Source organism: Psammomys obesus, unplaced genomic scaffold (genome assembly GCF_907164565.1).
Source record: "Psammomys obesus unplaced genomic scaffold, mPsaObe1.curated_primary_1811, whole genome shotgun sequence".
NCBI lineage: Eukaryota > Metazoa > Chordata > Mammalia > Rodentia > Muridae > Psammomys > Psammomys obesus.
The window spans coordinates 13,152,224-13,166,124 of NW_026585698.1; the positions used below are offsets into that span (position 1 = coordinate 13,152,224).

Below are 13,901 nucleotides of genomic sequence, written 5' to 3' on the forward strand. Positions count from 1 at the left end.
GCCACAGAAGAAGACAATGCAGCCACTCCTGATGAGACCTAATTGACTAGGATCAGAAGGAAGGAAAAGAAGTCCTCCCCTATCAGTGGACTTGGGGAGGGGCATGCATGCAGAGGGTGGAGGAAGGGAGGGATTGGGGACAGGAGGAGGGAGGGAACCACAGGGGGGATACAAAGTGAATAAACTGTAATTAATAAGGAATTAAAAAACAAATAAAGCTGCTACAAACATGAAAAAAGGAAATAGATAAACAGATAAATAAATAAATAAATACATAGATAGACAAATAAATAAATAAATAATGAAATAACTGTTGAAAAGATAGGATTCAATACCATGAGCTGGGAGTGTAGCAGAGAGAATTCAATACCATGAGTGGCTGAGTGAGTAGCAGACAGAATATACTGGGTTCTTTTGCCAGCAGTGCAAACAAAGACCCAATATTAATCAAGGCTTAAAAACAGTTTGCACAGAATCCCTGTTTTAGAATCTGTACCCTTGCGATTTTGAATACTAAGAGTGATATCTCGTTCTAGAACAAAAAAAGAAAAACAACAGCAAAAAGTCTAGCCCCAAACCAATGAGCAAACACAAAGGATTTGGTGACAGGGATATCAGTGAAGGAACTAAAGTTTCAGTGTCAACTTTAAGAAATAAAGGCAGTCTCCAAAGTCTGTTACTTTCTTTTCCACAAACAGAAAACAATTTATACAGGGAATAGTCACTGAGTAAGGTAATTTTTTTTTCTTACCTTATGAGACTTGTAGTTAACATCATAAAATTTAGAATTGTATATCTAGATGTAAACAGAATGTTTCCAGGGTTTTTCTTATGCTTTTCTGCCTGTGCTCCATTTTCTTTGTACGTATGTACATATGGCAGAGCGTTTACCTGAAGGAGTGATGTCTGGGCTTTGAAGCAATGATTACTTTGTATCATTAATTGAAAACTGATCATTGTGAGGGTGTAAGAGTAAGACCTGAGCTTGTTGTTAAAATGCTATTCGCTGCTGTTCCTGAAGTACGTTCACAGTGAGGAAGGAACATGGCACAGTTCCCCCCCAACACAGCAAACATTGCAGGAACAACCAATGGAGCTTGCCAATGGGTTAAACCCTGAGTGAGCTAAGAGATGGAGCTGAAGGCCTGAGAAGGCAGGAGGATGCAGGAGATAGGCTAAGGGATGGGAGATGGGCAGTGAGGTGAGTTGGGGAATAAAGGCATTCGGTCCTTTCTGAGATGTGAGGCGATGAAAGTAACAGGTTGCTATTGTTGTTGTTAAACGAGACAGATACAAGAGGACACGTGTCACAGAGAGGAGCTGGTCATGCGTGGGGCAGATTAGACAGCATCTCGTGTTACAGGATATGGTAGCTTATCGCAAACCGAAGTGTAACTGTTAAGCTGTCCCTGGAGACTGGGGACATCTTGTCCTGGAGGAGTTTCTAGCCACGGCTGTACTGTGCTAGGTTAGAGGGATGTTCTGTGATCGGATCCTATAACATGTCGCATGGGTTGACCTGATAGTAGAAACAGCTTGCCTGTCCAGTGGGGCATGGATTGCACACAGGAACCTCTAACGAATGATGTATGTAGAATTAAACATACTTGTTTACATTTCCGACATAGATGACTTAAAAGAAAAGAATGAAGTTCACTCTTAACGCTACTCTTAAAAATTACCATATAAATTAATTTTTATCATCATCACACCCATACATTCATAACATTCCTTGTGCTGCCAAAAAAGTACATGTCAGAAAATTTGAGCTTCAGTATGAAACACTCTACTCGGTCTCTGGACATTGGGCCATGCTTTATTTCTTAACACTTAACATAGTTTGAACACTCTGTGATCAGTTGGTAATTGAGTTATGTTTTCTTCTCTGAAGGCCACAGATCGAGAGGGAGACCCAATCACATACGCCATCGAGAATGGAGACCCTCAGCGGGTTTTTAATCTTTCGGAAACGTAAGTTCCAAGGAAATGATTCAGACTTGATTGCCCCCATTAATGTCAAACAGCACGCTGTTAGCAAGAGGACAGACTTTCCGCTGTTTGTAGTTTCATTTTTTCTTTTTTTTTCTTCTATGAATGTTAATGAGCGCTGGGGGTAATTCTAAACCCAGAACCTTTCCCGGGAGACTGTTTGTTTACCTTAAACAATCGTATCGAGTAAAATCCACCGAGGTGGAAAAAACTTTCGCCTGCAGGCAAAGCCTGAGACTAATTAGGTGCCTACGAAGTTGTCTGTTCGTGGGTGTCTCTACAAAGAGGACAGCATCAATTTGTTCATCTGAAGGGAGGCTTGGCAACCAGGTATGTTACATCACGTCTAAGGCGAGATGAAACCGAAGCACCGCTTTTGGCCTTTCTACTCTCCACGCACCGGAGATGCTCAAGTCGCAGCTGCTGGAGAAGATGTCCGTGTACACACCTCACACGCTTCTACTCTGTACCTTGATGGCAGTGAGGATGGACCTTCAGCAGAGCAGGACTGATGTTCTGCGTCCGTGGCCAGTGTCTTCTCCCACCCTGTCTGTCTCTACAACATGCAGCTCTTTATCACGCGGGCCATGCGTGGGGCTATCGACCTCATGACAAACACGATTTGATACAGACTAGGGTTTTATGAGAAAAAGTCAAGTGCTTTCAGAAAGCCATCGGTAGACAGCTAACAGCTGCTCCAACTTCTCTGGACTTAAAGGATGGATAAGCAATTTCTGCTTATAAGTAAACTCTTACCTATTTGAAAATCCCTCCATAAATACAATAAAAGCATTAATTGGCCACAGCTTGTAATTTCCATTAAAAATAAAGCTACATAAAAGGCTGTTTATTGAAAGCAGAGCAGTCAGTGCTAGGGTAAGAATGTAGGCCAAGGCTGGAATAACGTTATAAATACAGAAAAACCCTAACACTTACCAAACAGGGCCAGAACCGTCTCATCAAGAAGTTTATCCTTTTAACTAGTGAGGTCTAGATGCAGTGAGAAAGAATGAAATCCACTCTTGACACTATTCTTAAAAATTAAATGAAACTGGGTTGTATACCTAAACATAAGAAGTAAAGCTTCGGAGCTCTTGGGAAAAAAGTTTTACTATATGAATAAGGCAGTGTGTTATCCACATATAAAACTCCCAAATTATCTTTTTTTCGGGTCAAGATATTTTTTTTATTTTTTTCTTTATTAATTACAGTTTATTCACTTTGTATCCCCCCTGTGGTTCCCTCCCTCCTCCTGTCCCCAATCCCTCCCTTCCTCCACCCTCTGCATGCATGCCCCTCCCCAAGTCCACTGATAGGGGAGGACTTCTTTTCCTTCCTTCTGATCCTAGTCAATTAGGTCTCATCAGGAGTGGCTGCACTGTCTTCTTCTGTGGCCTGGTAATGCTGCTTCCCCCTTGGGGGAGGTAATCAAAGAGCAGGCCAATCAGTTCATGTCAGAGACAGCCCCTGTTCCTATTACAGTGGAACCCACTTGGATACGAAACTGCCATGGGCTATATCTGTGCAGGGGTCTTAGGTTATTTCCATGCATGGTCCTTGGTTGGAGTATCAGTCTCAGGAAAGAGCCCTGTGCTCAGATTTTTTGGTTCTGTTGCTCTCCTTGTGGAGTTCCTGTCCTCTCCAGATCTTACTGTTTCCCACTTCTTTCATAAGATTCCCTGCACACTGCCCAAAGGTTGGCCATAAGTCTCAGCATCTGCATTGATAGTCTGCAGAGCAGAGCTTTTCAGAGGTCCTCTGTGTCAGGCTCCTGACTTGTTCCCTCTTTTCTCCTTCTTCTGATGTCCATCCTCTTTGCCTTTCTGGATAGGAATTGAGCATTAACAAGAAAGTACATCCACAAATTTAAAGAGAAGTAAGTCTCAAGAGGCACAGCCATTGAAATGAAAGGCCACCTACACACTTCCATAAAATTCTTTAAGTAATTTATATGGTAATAATCATATACCAAAATGCCTAAAAAATTAAAAGGAAAAAGAGAAAGAACCTGATTAAAAACAGGCAAAGATTTGAGGATACGTCCATTCTCTCCCTTTTTTCCCATTCACCCTCCTTCCTGCCCCACTCTGTGTATGTGTGTGTGTGTGTGTGTAAATGGTAGTCAATGAGCACATATGGTTTCTTTCATTCAGTGAATGCAAATTAAAGCTATTAAGATGCAGGAGTTCACATCCAAGTAAAAAGGGTATGAAAAGCAAGCAATGGAGATGCTGGAGCCCTCACAGCTTTCCACGTAGAATGTATGCTTTAGGAAGCTGGGAATTTTCTCCACATGTTCAATATATAATATCTCTCTTCATGTCCATTCGGCAGAACTGAAGTCATATCTGTGTATAAAATTATACATGGACAGTACTGAAATAGCACACATTCCACCCACAAATGAAGAAGCAGAGTTACCTATCTACACAGTGGGTTATTATCCATTGATGAAAAGAGAATGAGTAGCTGAGACATAATTCAGCGCAGACATACCTTAAAAACACATTTCTCAGTGATGTAGGTCAGTAATAAATCCAAAATCATCATATAATTCTATTTCCAGGTTCAGAAGTACACAGAATAGGTATACACATACACACACAGAGAGAGAACAGGAGATGATGAGAGTAAACAGGAGCCTTCTAGCATGGAAACGTGTCTGGCTCCTTTCACCTCTCTGTTTAGCAGACATATCTGCTCCTCTTGGCTTTGTATCTCTCTAGAAAACCACACGCACACATAAACAACAATGTGTTTACTCTGTCATTAGTAAGCACTTAGGTTCTATTCATGCCTTTTGGTCATTGACACTGTGATAAATACACGTGTGCATAAATTTAAGTACATTATTTGGGTTTTGTTTTGTTTTGTCTATATGCCCAGAATTAGAATTGCTGGGGCCTATTGTAATTCTGTGTCTTAATTATTTGAGAAATTACTAAATGCTTTCATCAGGGTCTGAATCATTTTATAGTCCCATCACCAAATTACAAGAGTTTCTGAGCTATTTGACATTCTCACTGGCGATGTGTGAAGATTCTAATTTCCCCATAACATAGCCAACAATTGTTATCAAGTGTTTTTACTATGGCTTTTCTTCTTTGATTATTCAACAGTAGGTGTGAAGTGATAGTTCTGTGTGACCTTTATTTGCATTTCGAGTAAATAATGAGCCCTCTCCCTGGGTGCTTTCTTTGGGAAAACATCTGCTTGGATCCTTCGTTCCTTTTTGACTGGGTTCACTCTTGGTTAGAGGCATGAGTCCCTTAGAGTTCAGAAGACACATGCTTGCTGGGTATAGGACTTCAAAATGTTTTCTTCTCCTCTGTCATCATCTCACTTCATTGATAGCGCTTTTTTGAGACAACGTTTTATGCTTTTGATCAAGTCCAATATAATTTCTGTTCACTTACTTTGTGAATATTGGGTGTCTTATCCAGCAAAGCTGTTGCTGAATCTAAGTCATAAATATTGTCTCTGATGTTGCCAGAGGAGGCTCTTTTGGTTTCATTACCTACAGTCATATAATTAATACATTTGACTTAATTATTGCATAAACTTAAGCAGTATCATTTAAATCTATTGCCAATAGCTTTCAGTTTTCACACAACAGTTGGTTTAAAATAAACGTTCCTGTTGAATGGTTTTGATACCTTTGTTGAAACTTTATTATAGATATAACAATTCATTCTAGAGACTCAGTCTTGTTCACTGGATGTCTCAGTCCTCTTTGTAATGCTCAAATAGCCCTGTAAACTGTGAACTGGGTTTTTATCCTAGGATCTTGAGACTCGGATGTGCTTTGCCTCAGGGGACAGTTTCTTTCTCACCATCAGCCATTTTAAAGAGTGCCCAAAGTTTTTCTTCCTTGGGTGAGTTCTGAGTTCAAGCCAGAAGTGCTGGGTACCATTTACTACAACAGCTGGCAAGCTTTAGACAGGACATCTGCAGTTCCCCATGAAAAGTTACAGCTGTGTCCCTGTCCCTCCACGACAGAGACTGGAGCGTGAGTTCTCTTTATACTCTCAAGACTCTCAATACTCTTGCTAAATCTGTGACCCTTTAATACATCTCCTCATGTTGTGGTGACCCCCAACCATAAAATTATTTTTGTTGTTATTTCATAACTGTAAATTTTGCTACTGTTATGAACAATACAGTAAATATATGACATACAAAATATCAGATATGCAATCCGTGTAAAAAGGTCATTCGAACCCCAAGTGGGGTCACACCAACAGGTTGAGAACCACTACTGAAGACCAAGGTGAGCCGGGGAGATTAGAAAGCAAACAAACAAAAGCACCATAGTGCTCTTCCATCATTGCTGGCTTACCCTTTCTTTGTTGTTCCCTCACTTGGATTCTGTAAATGTTTGACTGTTTGCCAGAGTCCCATTGAACCTGGGTCTTCCTCTGGATGCTTGAAGCTCTGAAGTTCTGTGGGAGAGGACTTGTCTCACCTACTAAGCCATGTTTTCAGTCCTGTGGAACTTACGCAGCACTAACAAATGTGTTTTTTTTAGTCAGAAGCAGTGCTCATTTACCATGTAAAGATTTTTTTTTCACTCTTGATAGGGACAGTGTTCCTAGCCTTGTGGCCTTCACCAGCTGATGAGAATGTCCTTCCAAGCCAGCTTTATCATGAGAGATGCTCTTTTTTTTCCATCGGCCCATCCTTTTGTTCTGAATTCTCAGAGACAGCATCTACCTTCCATTTTCCCTGTCAAATATTCCCCTGAAGTCAACTGTCTCGACCTTGAGTCAAAAGGCATATAACACTTTATCTCCATCATAATCACACAAATAAGAAAAATAGCTATTTACGTAAAAATTGGCCCAAGACAGAAAGTCTATGCACTTCCTAAGTCCATGCCCAAGGAGAGTTACTGAGGAGGAATGAAGGACTATTACAACCTAAAGCACAACAAGACCCAGAAACAATTCATTTTTCTCTCACTGTCCTGTGGCTAAGTTGACAGACTTCCTATTTCTTCAGTTGCTTGTAAGTACGTCTGAAAAGCCAAAACTGCCTGACTTTTCTCTTTGAGTGTTATCACAGGATGAGATTACCTGAGGCGTCTGTGGCATAGACAGTTGATGCAAACCTGATTGTTGTGAATGTGCTCTGGGAGGGGTTTTCAGTTATTTGAACTAAACGGTTTTCAGCCAGTGTTCCTCAATCCTTCTGTATGCTCTGAGAGCCTCTGAAGTCTGCATCATCAACAGAAGCTCAACCAAATGAGTTACCGTGTCCCCGACTCCCATTTGTGCCCTTGACTCTGTTGTTGCTGCCCCTTGTAATGAGTATCATATAAATTCCACTCTCAGAATCAATGCACTTATGTTTTAAACAAAGCCTGTTCATCAGTCAAGGGCAAACTAGTTTTTTCTACTTGATTAATATCTCAGTGTTTTCTTGCATTAAGGTAAATGCTCTCTCACCGTGGGTGGTTGATGAAAACGTCATTTGCAGCGTCCAGTGTAAAACTGAAAAAGACATGTTGAGCTTATTTTGGAGTCCAAATGGTTATATGTATTACATTGGAGAAAAGAACGGACATTTATTCTGGGTAGTGAGGGGTAGAAGTAAATTATTCTAACAATGAGAATTTATTCAACTTATCTTACAGAGATTGAGAACCACTCTAAATAGCCACAAGTGTTTGTAAAATATGATTAAATGAGCAGATGAACACTAATTATTTATTATAAAAAATTTAAAATATACAGTGATTCCTTTTTATGAAAGAGCTATAAATTTAAATATGCTTATGAAAATGAAAAGAAATATATAAAAATTTAGCATACAGTCTACAGATTTAATATAATCTTTGAATTATCTGATTCTGCATAAGTTCTATTGATAATGAAGTGCAAAGGAAAATGAGCTGTGCCCTAGAACTTGTCAGAGGGGAAGAATGTCTTCCACTTCCAGTGTGAGAATTTTGTAATAAATGGGAAAACAAGACATGCTATTTATAAAGAACAATCCCTTGGCTGAGAATTAGGATGTTGCTTGGAAACAAAGGAGCTTTTTGCTTTGAAATGATGACACTCACGGCAGCTATCCTTCTCCTAGGAACGAATTAGGCGTGATGATTCTGTTTTGCTTGATTTTTCCACTAGAATGTGGAGAACTGTCTCTGTGATCCCACTCAGGTTTGCAGCTTTCTGTTATTGCTAAGAATCTCCACGGCTCTAAGGAGCCATTTCCAGTTTCAACACGAGTCCTAGAATCACTTTAAGACTCGGTTTATGATTTTAGAAAGTGGATAAAAACAATCAAAATTAGTTCTTCCCAACAGACCCTCTTCTGCCTTGTGACATATGTAGGAGAAAATATGCAATCTTTTTAAAATTATTTGTGGGAAGGAATGGAAGCCAATGGGAGAGGGGAACAAGTAAAGGTAAGGGCTGAACATGAGGATAGAGAAGAGGCCAAAGTGGGAAATGGGGGTAGAAGGAGGAGGAATGGGGATGGAGATAAGGAAGAGAGGGAAGGGGAGGAGAGAGAGAAATGCAGCTCTGCAGGGACCTTCACATCCAGCTCAGAAAAAGAGCAGCTCACTAAACACTGTTTGTTGTTTGTCTTTCTGCCTCCAGCACTGGGATTCTCACGCTAGGGAAGGCGCTGGACAGGGAGAGCACGGATCGCTACATCCTCATTGTCACAGCCTCGGATGGCAGGCCAGACGGGGTAAGTGTGTTCCCTGGCGCTGTGGCACTAAAGAGACCCGCAGCCCTGACGCTCCGAACCACGTGGTACAGCCATGGCAGCCTTGCCCACCCAGAACAAAGTGCTCCTTTCTCAAATGTACGCAGACTCTGAAACTGTCTGGGTACCTCGGCCTTCGATTTGAGGGACAGACTCTTGTGAGCCACCGTCTTACCAACTGATGATTGCCACTCACAGGGAACCTGAACTCGTGTTTTTCTCTACCAGGCGCTGCGCTGTATCAGCCACAAGCTGTGTTCTGAAGCTTCCTGGGTTGAAAATCTGCCACTGAGCGTCACTCTTGGAGTGTGGCAGGAGTGTGGCAGGCTTTGTGCATAAATATACTTAAGTGCCCGGGAAACTAGGTCAAGTGAGGCCATAGGTTTGCATGTGGATCACTCGGGGTGTGGCCAAACCTTAATGAACTCCAATTTAAGCTGCCCAGTTCAATAGTAACATATCCGGTTTCCGTGAAAGGACGTCTTTGCTCTATATGGCACCTAGTCTGGATATAAGGGAGAGCGTTCCTAACATTTATGTACAGGTGACTGCTGAGAAAATTTACCAAGGTGAAAATATATCCAATTAATACTTACTATGATAATTTCATAAAAATGAGAAAAACAGAAATAATTGTTCATAAGAAAACCTCCCCATAAAAACTGTTTGGATTTTTAAAGATTCTGATAACGTACTGTGCAGAAAATAAAACTCACGGTTCAAAGGATATGAGGCAAATGCAGGGGTGGGGGAAAACACAGCCTAAGCAATATTGGCATTACACAGAGAACATGTCTGATTTGTAGCATGCCAGCATTACATGAGGGTGCCAGAGTCAGAGTTTCTAAGAAGAGCCTGGAATGACTAAGGGTTAAAGATCACCCAGTCTCATGACCAGCCAGTAGCTGAAGGTGAGTCCTAAGGAAAAGGAGTAATAATTATTTAAATAATTATTCAAAGGGTATAACTAGAGTGAAGCGACCTTCGAGTATAGGACGTTCAGATACAGGGAAAGGCTAAGGATACACATAGTTTCAGGGTAAGTCACAATATCCATTGGAAATTAACAACAGTAGATTTTTTTTTTTTCTGGGTCTGTGCTAACTCAGTATGTTTTTCATTCTACCCCCTCAGCCACAATGTTCACTATTTTGTTTTATTTTTACGGCTGAATATTATCCATAGTGTATGTGCACCTCATTTGTGTTATCTGTTCATCATTTGAAGGACTTTTAGGTTGTTCCCATCCATTTCCTAGCTATTGTGGTTGGGCAGCGATGAATATGGCTGCTTAAGTATCTTTGAAATAGGATGTTGAGTCCTTTGGACATGTGCCAAGGAGTGGCATAGCTGAGTTGTATGGCCGATTTATTTTTGGCTTTTTGAGAATTCTCCACACAGATACTCATGGGGACTGCAGTAGCTTGCAATCCCACCAGCAACGAATGGTGGCTTCTTGTTGTTCACGTCCTAACCAGTATTTGCTGTCAGCTGCGTTCTTCATCTTGGCCATTCTGATTGGGGTTAGATGAAATCTCAAAGTGGTCTTAATTTGTATTTCCCTAATTGCTAAGAACGTTGAATAATTTTTTTACGGTATTTCTTAGCCATTTTAATTTCTTTCTTGAGAGCGCTCTATTCAACAGAGCTATAGCGCATTATAAAAGAATTTTACATTTTTAATTTTGTTATTATTTTTATGTATATGGGTGTTTTATCTGCATGAATGTATGTGCCTCTAGAGGTCAGAATGGAGTACTGGATCTTTTAGGACTGGACCTACACTTGTGAACCACCACGGAGGTGCCACACTGGGAGTCAACCTGGGTTCTCTGTAACAGAAACAAGGGCACGTAAACACTGAGCCAAACCTCCAGTTCTCATTTCCTGAGAGCCCATTTTACACTGTGTAACATGTAATCTTGATTCTTTGTGTGGATGATTGCACACTGCCTCCGAGACCATGAATTCTACGCAAAACCACAGATGCTACATCAGTACCTACTTAAGAGCAATTGCAGTCAAAGAAAATACGTGTATAAAACCGCCCCTATAGAAACACCTATCGGCATTAGTTGAGAACAGAGTATCTATTTTTAGCAATCACTTTTCATTGAAAATAAAATAAAAAAGATAAAATGGGTATCAGCCATGGGTTATTAATGTGTGCTTAGTGCTAAAATATGAGAATTCTTAACTAGTGGGATTGTAAGAGATGCCACTTTTGAGTAAATAATAGGCAGATTCCTCAGTAAGAATAGTTACCTCATTTATTAGGTTGCTTGGTTTGATATCTGTCTACCTGTCACATTATAAATTGTCTTAAAGAATTCTGAAAAGGGTCCTCTTATTATACCTTTATTAGCGTGGACTGTTTTAAATTTTTAAATCTTTTGAAACCTAGGATCTGTCCTCAGCGTGAAACATGAGCCACGTTGAGCTGCAGTATGACCGTCTTCCCCACTAACCTAAAAAACTAAAACCGCCATGCCCTGAAGCCAGACAGCCTATGACTATGTCCACACAGTCAAACAGGGAGTACAGCCAGAATCACGTGCAGTACTGAAACCCAGACAACTTTGACCGAAAAGTTTGCCCTCCTCTCTTGAGAAATGTTTAAGCTAGAAATTACCCAGGGATGGGGATTTCAGGCCACCTCCTGCAAACTCAGAACGCGGTGGGAGAGCATGCCCAAGCTCCCATCCGCGTGCCCCTCCACATAGTGTTGGGTCGGTTCCCCTGTGCGTCAAACCAGCTGCGGGTCACAGTCTTTGACAGCGGGTCTAAGATAGTCTGCAAGGCCTCCTGCTCCGTGGGATAAAGAAGAATCTAAAAATAAATGGAGTGATGAAAATAGATGGATAGGAAATACAAAGGTGGACATAAAAGGTGCCTGGGGAGCTTGAAGAAAAGCCAGAGACACGAGCACAACTTCTCTGAGGCCTTCGCTTCAAGCTGTCAAATTTAATACCTTGTTCACCCCCAGGCAAATTTGGAAATGCAGCTGCTATGAAACATATTTAAAAAAAATAAAATACTGGTTTCACCTCTACCATAACTTGAAAAGAAATAACATTTGTTAAACTATTTTTTGTTTCTGTTTTAAAAGCAACGTAGCTTTCTTGGAGAACGTTTGAGAAGTACATAAAAGCTGCAAGGGAGAAATAAAACACATGCGTTCCATCTAGTCAGAAAACATTTTAATTTCTTCCTATAAATTCACAGCCTATGTACACACACGTGTATTCATTTGCGGGCGTCTTCTAAACTTAACGATTTTCCGGGAAACAGATGCAGAGACGAGCACAAACCCCACAACTGGACGCTTGATGTGTTTCCTCAGGGAGAGAGCGTCTGTAAGCATAGCCCACGGCAGGAAACAAACCACCCAGCACTTGGAAATCTAACCCTTCCGTAGTCTAGGGCTTCCTCCAGCCCTCCTCCTTGCCAGCCTATGACATTCCGGTCAGCGTGTAGAGCTCTCACCTACGTCACTGAAATCCTGTACCTGCATGTGGTTGCACCTGATTTCTGTCACTCGACCCTGTGTTCCTCAATTGTACCACAGTATTTCTCACAGGCATCGGGTCACCTGTCCTCGGATCCTCTACTCGTCTATCACATGGATTAAACACCGTATAAATATCTGCTAAGAACAGACACTGGGTAGTTTCGAGATCTGGGCTTCAGAATGCTGTTGTGACCATCTTCATATCTTTTTAGGTTTTGTTTCTTTATTTATTATTATTATTATTTACAATTTTTCACTTTGGATCCGAGTTGTAGTCCCCATCCCTCATCTACTCCTCATCCCACCCTCCTTCCCTCTTCCTCCCCTATCCTTCTTCCCTAGTCCACTGATAGGGGAAGTCCTCCTCCCCTACTGTATGACCCTAGCCTATCAAGTCTTATCAGGACTGCCTGCATCTTCTTCTTCTATGGCCTGGCAATGGTTTCCCCTACACTAGGGAGAAGTGATCAAAGAGCAGGCAATAGAGTCCATGTCAGAGTCAGCCTCTGCTCCCCATATTAGGGAACCCACATGGAGACTGAGCTGTCTATGGGCTACGTCTGAGCAAGGAGGTCTAAGTACTCTCTATATATGGTCTTTGGTTGATGTATCAGTCTCTGCAGTACCCCATGTGCCCTGCTTTTTTTGAATTTTTATTTTTATTTTTATTTTTTTGGCTTTTCTGGTCTCCTTGTGTGGCTCCTGTCCCCTCCAGGATCTTTTATATCCCCCTTCTTCCATAACATTCCCTGCACTCTGTCCAAAGCTTGTGAGTCTCTGCATCTGCTTCAATCCCCTGCTGGTTGGAGTCTTTCAGAGGACATCTGTGGTAGGCTCCAGTCCTGTTTCCTCTCTTCTACTACTTCCGGTGTCTATCCTGCTTTCCCTTCTGAATGTGAATTGAGCATCTTTCCTGGGGTCATCCTTGTTGCTTGGCTTTTTTAGTTCTGTAGATTTTAGTATGTTTATTCTATCTAGCGTGGCTAGTACCCACTGATAAGTGAGTGCATGCCATGTATGTCTCTCTGCTTCTGGGACACCTCCCTCAGGATGGTCCTCCATCTTCATATCACTAAGTCAAAGTTTAATTGAACATTAAACACATATAAATCATGTGCATGTAGCTTTAAATTATGAAGAGTAAGCCATCTGGACACACGAATAAACAAGCCACCCAAGGCCAGCACCTCTCTGTGGTCCATGGTGAGCTTTGGTGACAGCTGTATACGTTATAGAACAGACATGGAGGTTTAGGATATAGTTATATGGAAGATTGCTCTTGATTTTCTTCAGCAGAGGCAGTATGAAATAGAAGTGTTGGAAGGCGGGTTGAATCTGAGTGAAGGCAACATCACTCCTCCATTGTTTTCAGCAGAAATCACAGTCTTTTACCAGGCCACTCCACTGTGGCTGCTTGGAAACCCTACTCTGCCTTCTTACACTTCTTGACATCCACACAGCCTCTGTAGACTCAGTGAGCACAATTCATGCTCCGTATCAAGCTTCATTGCAAATGACCTACAGGTTAGTAATTTTTTAAATATTTATTTATATAAAGAACATATTTTTATATAAATGCATTATCTTGTGTTCAGGGTCAATGTGTTTATATTTTCTTTTGGCTTTTTGGTTTGGTTTTTCAAGACAGGGTTTCTCTGTGTAGCCTTGGCTGTTTGGGAAC

General features: G+C 41.3%; 1 protein-coding gene across 1 annotated transcript in view; it reads left to right on the plus strand.

The window, feature by feature from the left end:
• The window catches only part of Pcdh15 (protocadherin related 15), an 844,567-nt gene that overhangs the window by 609,077 nt on the left and 221,589 nt on the right, over positions 1–13,901 (plus strand). Inside the window, exons 17-18 of the mRNA XM_055598939.1 lie at positions 1,892–1,971; positions 8,598–8,691. Of these exons, the coding sequence (XP_055454914.1) occupies positions 1,892–1,971; positions 8,598–8,691 (174 nt within the window). The remainder of the gene's footprint in view (positions 1–1,891; positions 1,972–8,597; positions 8,692–13,901) is intronic.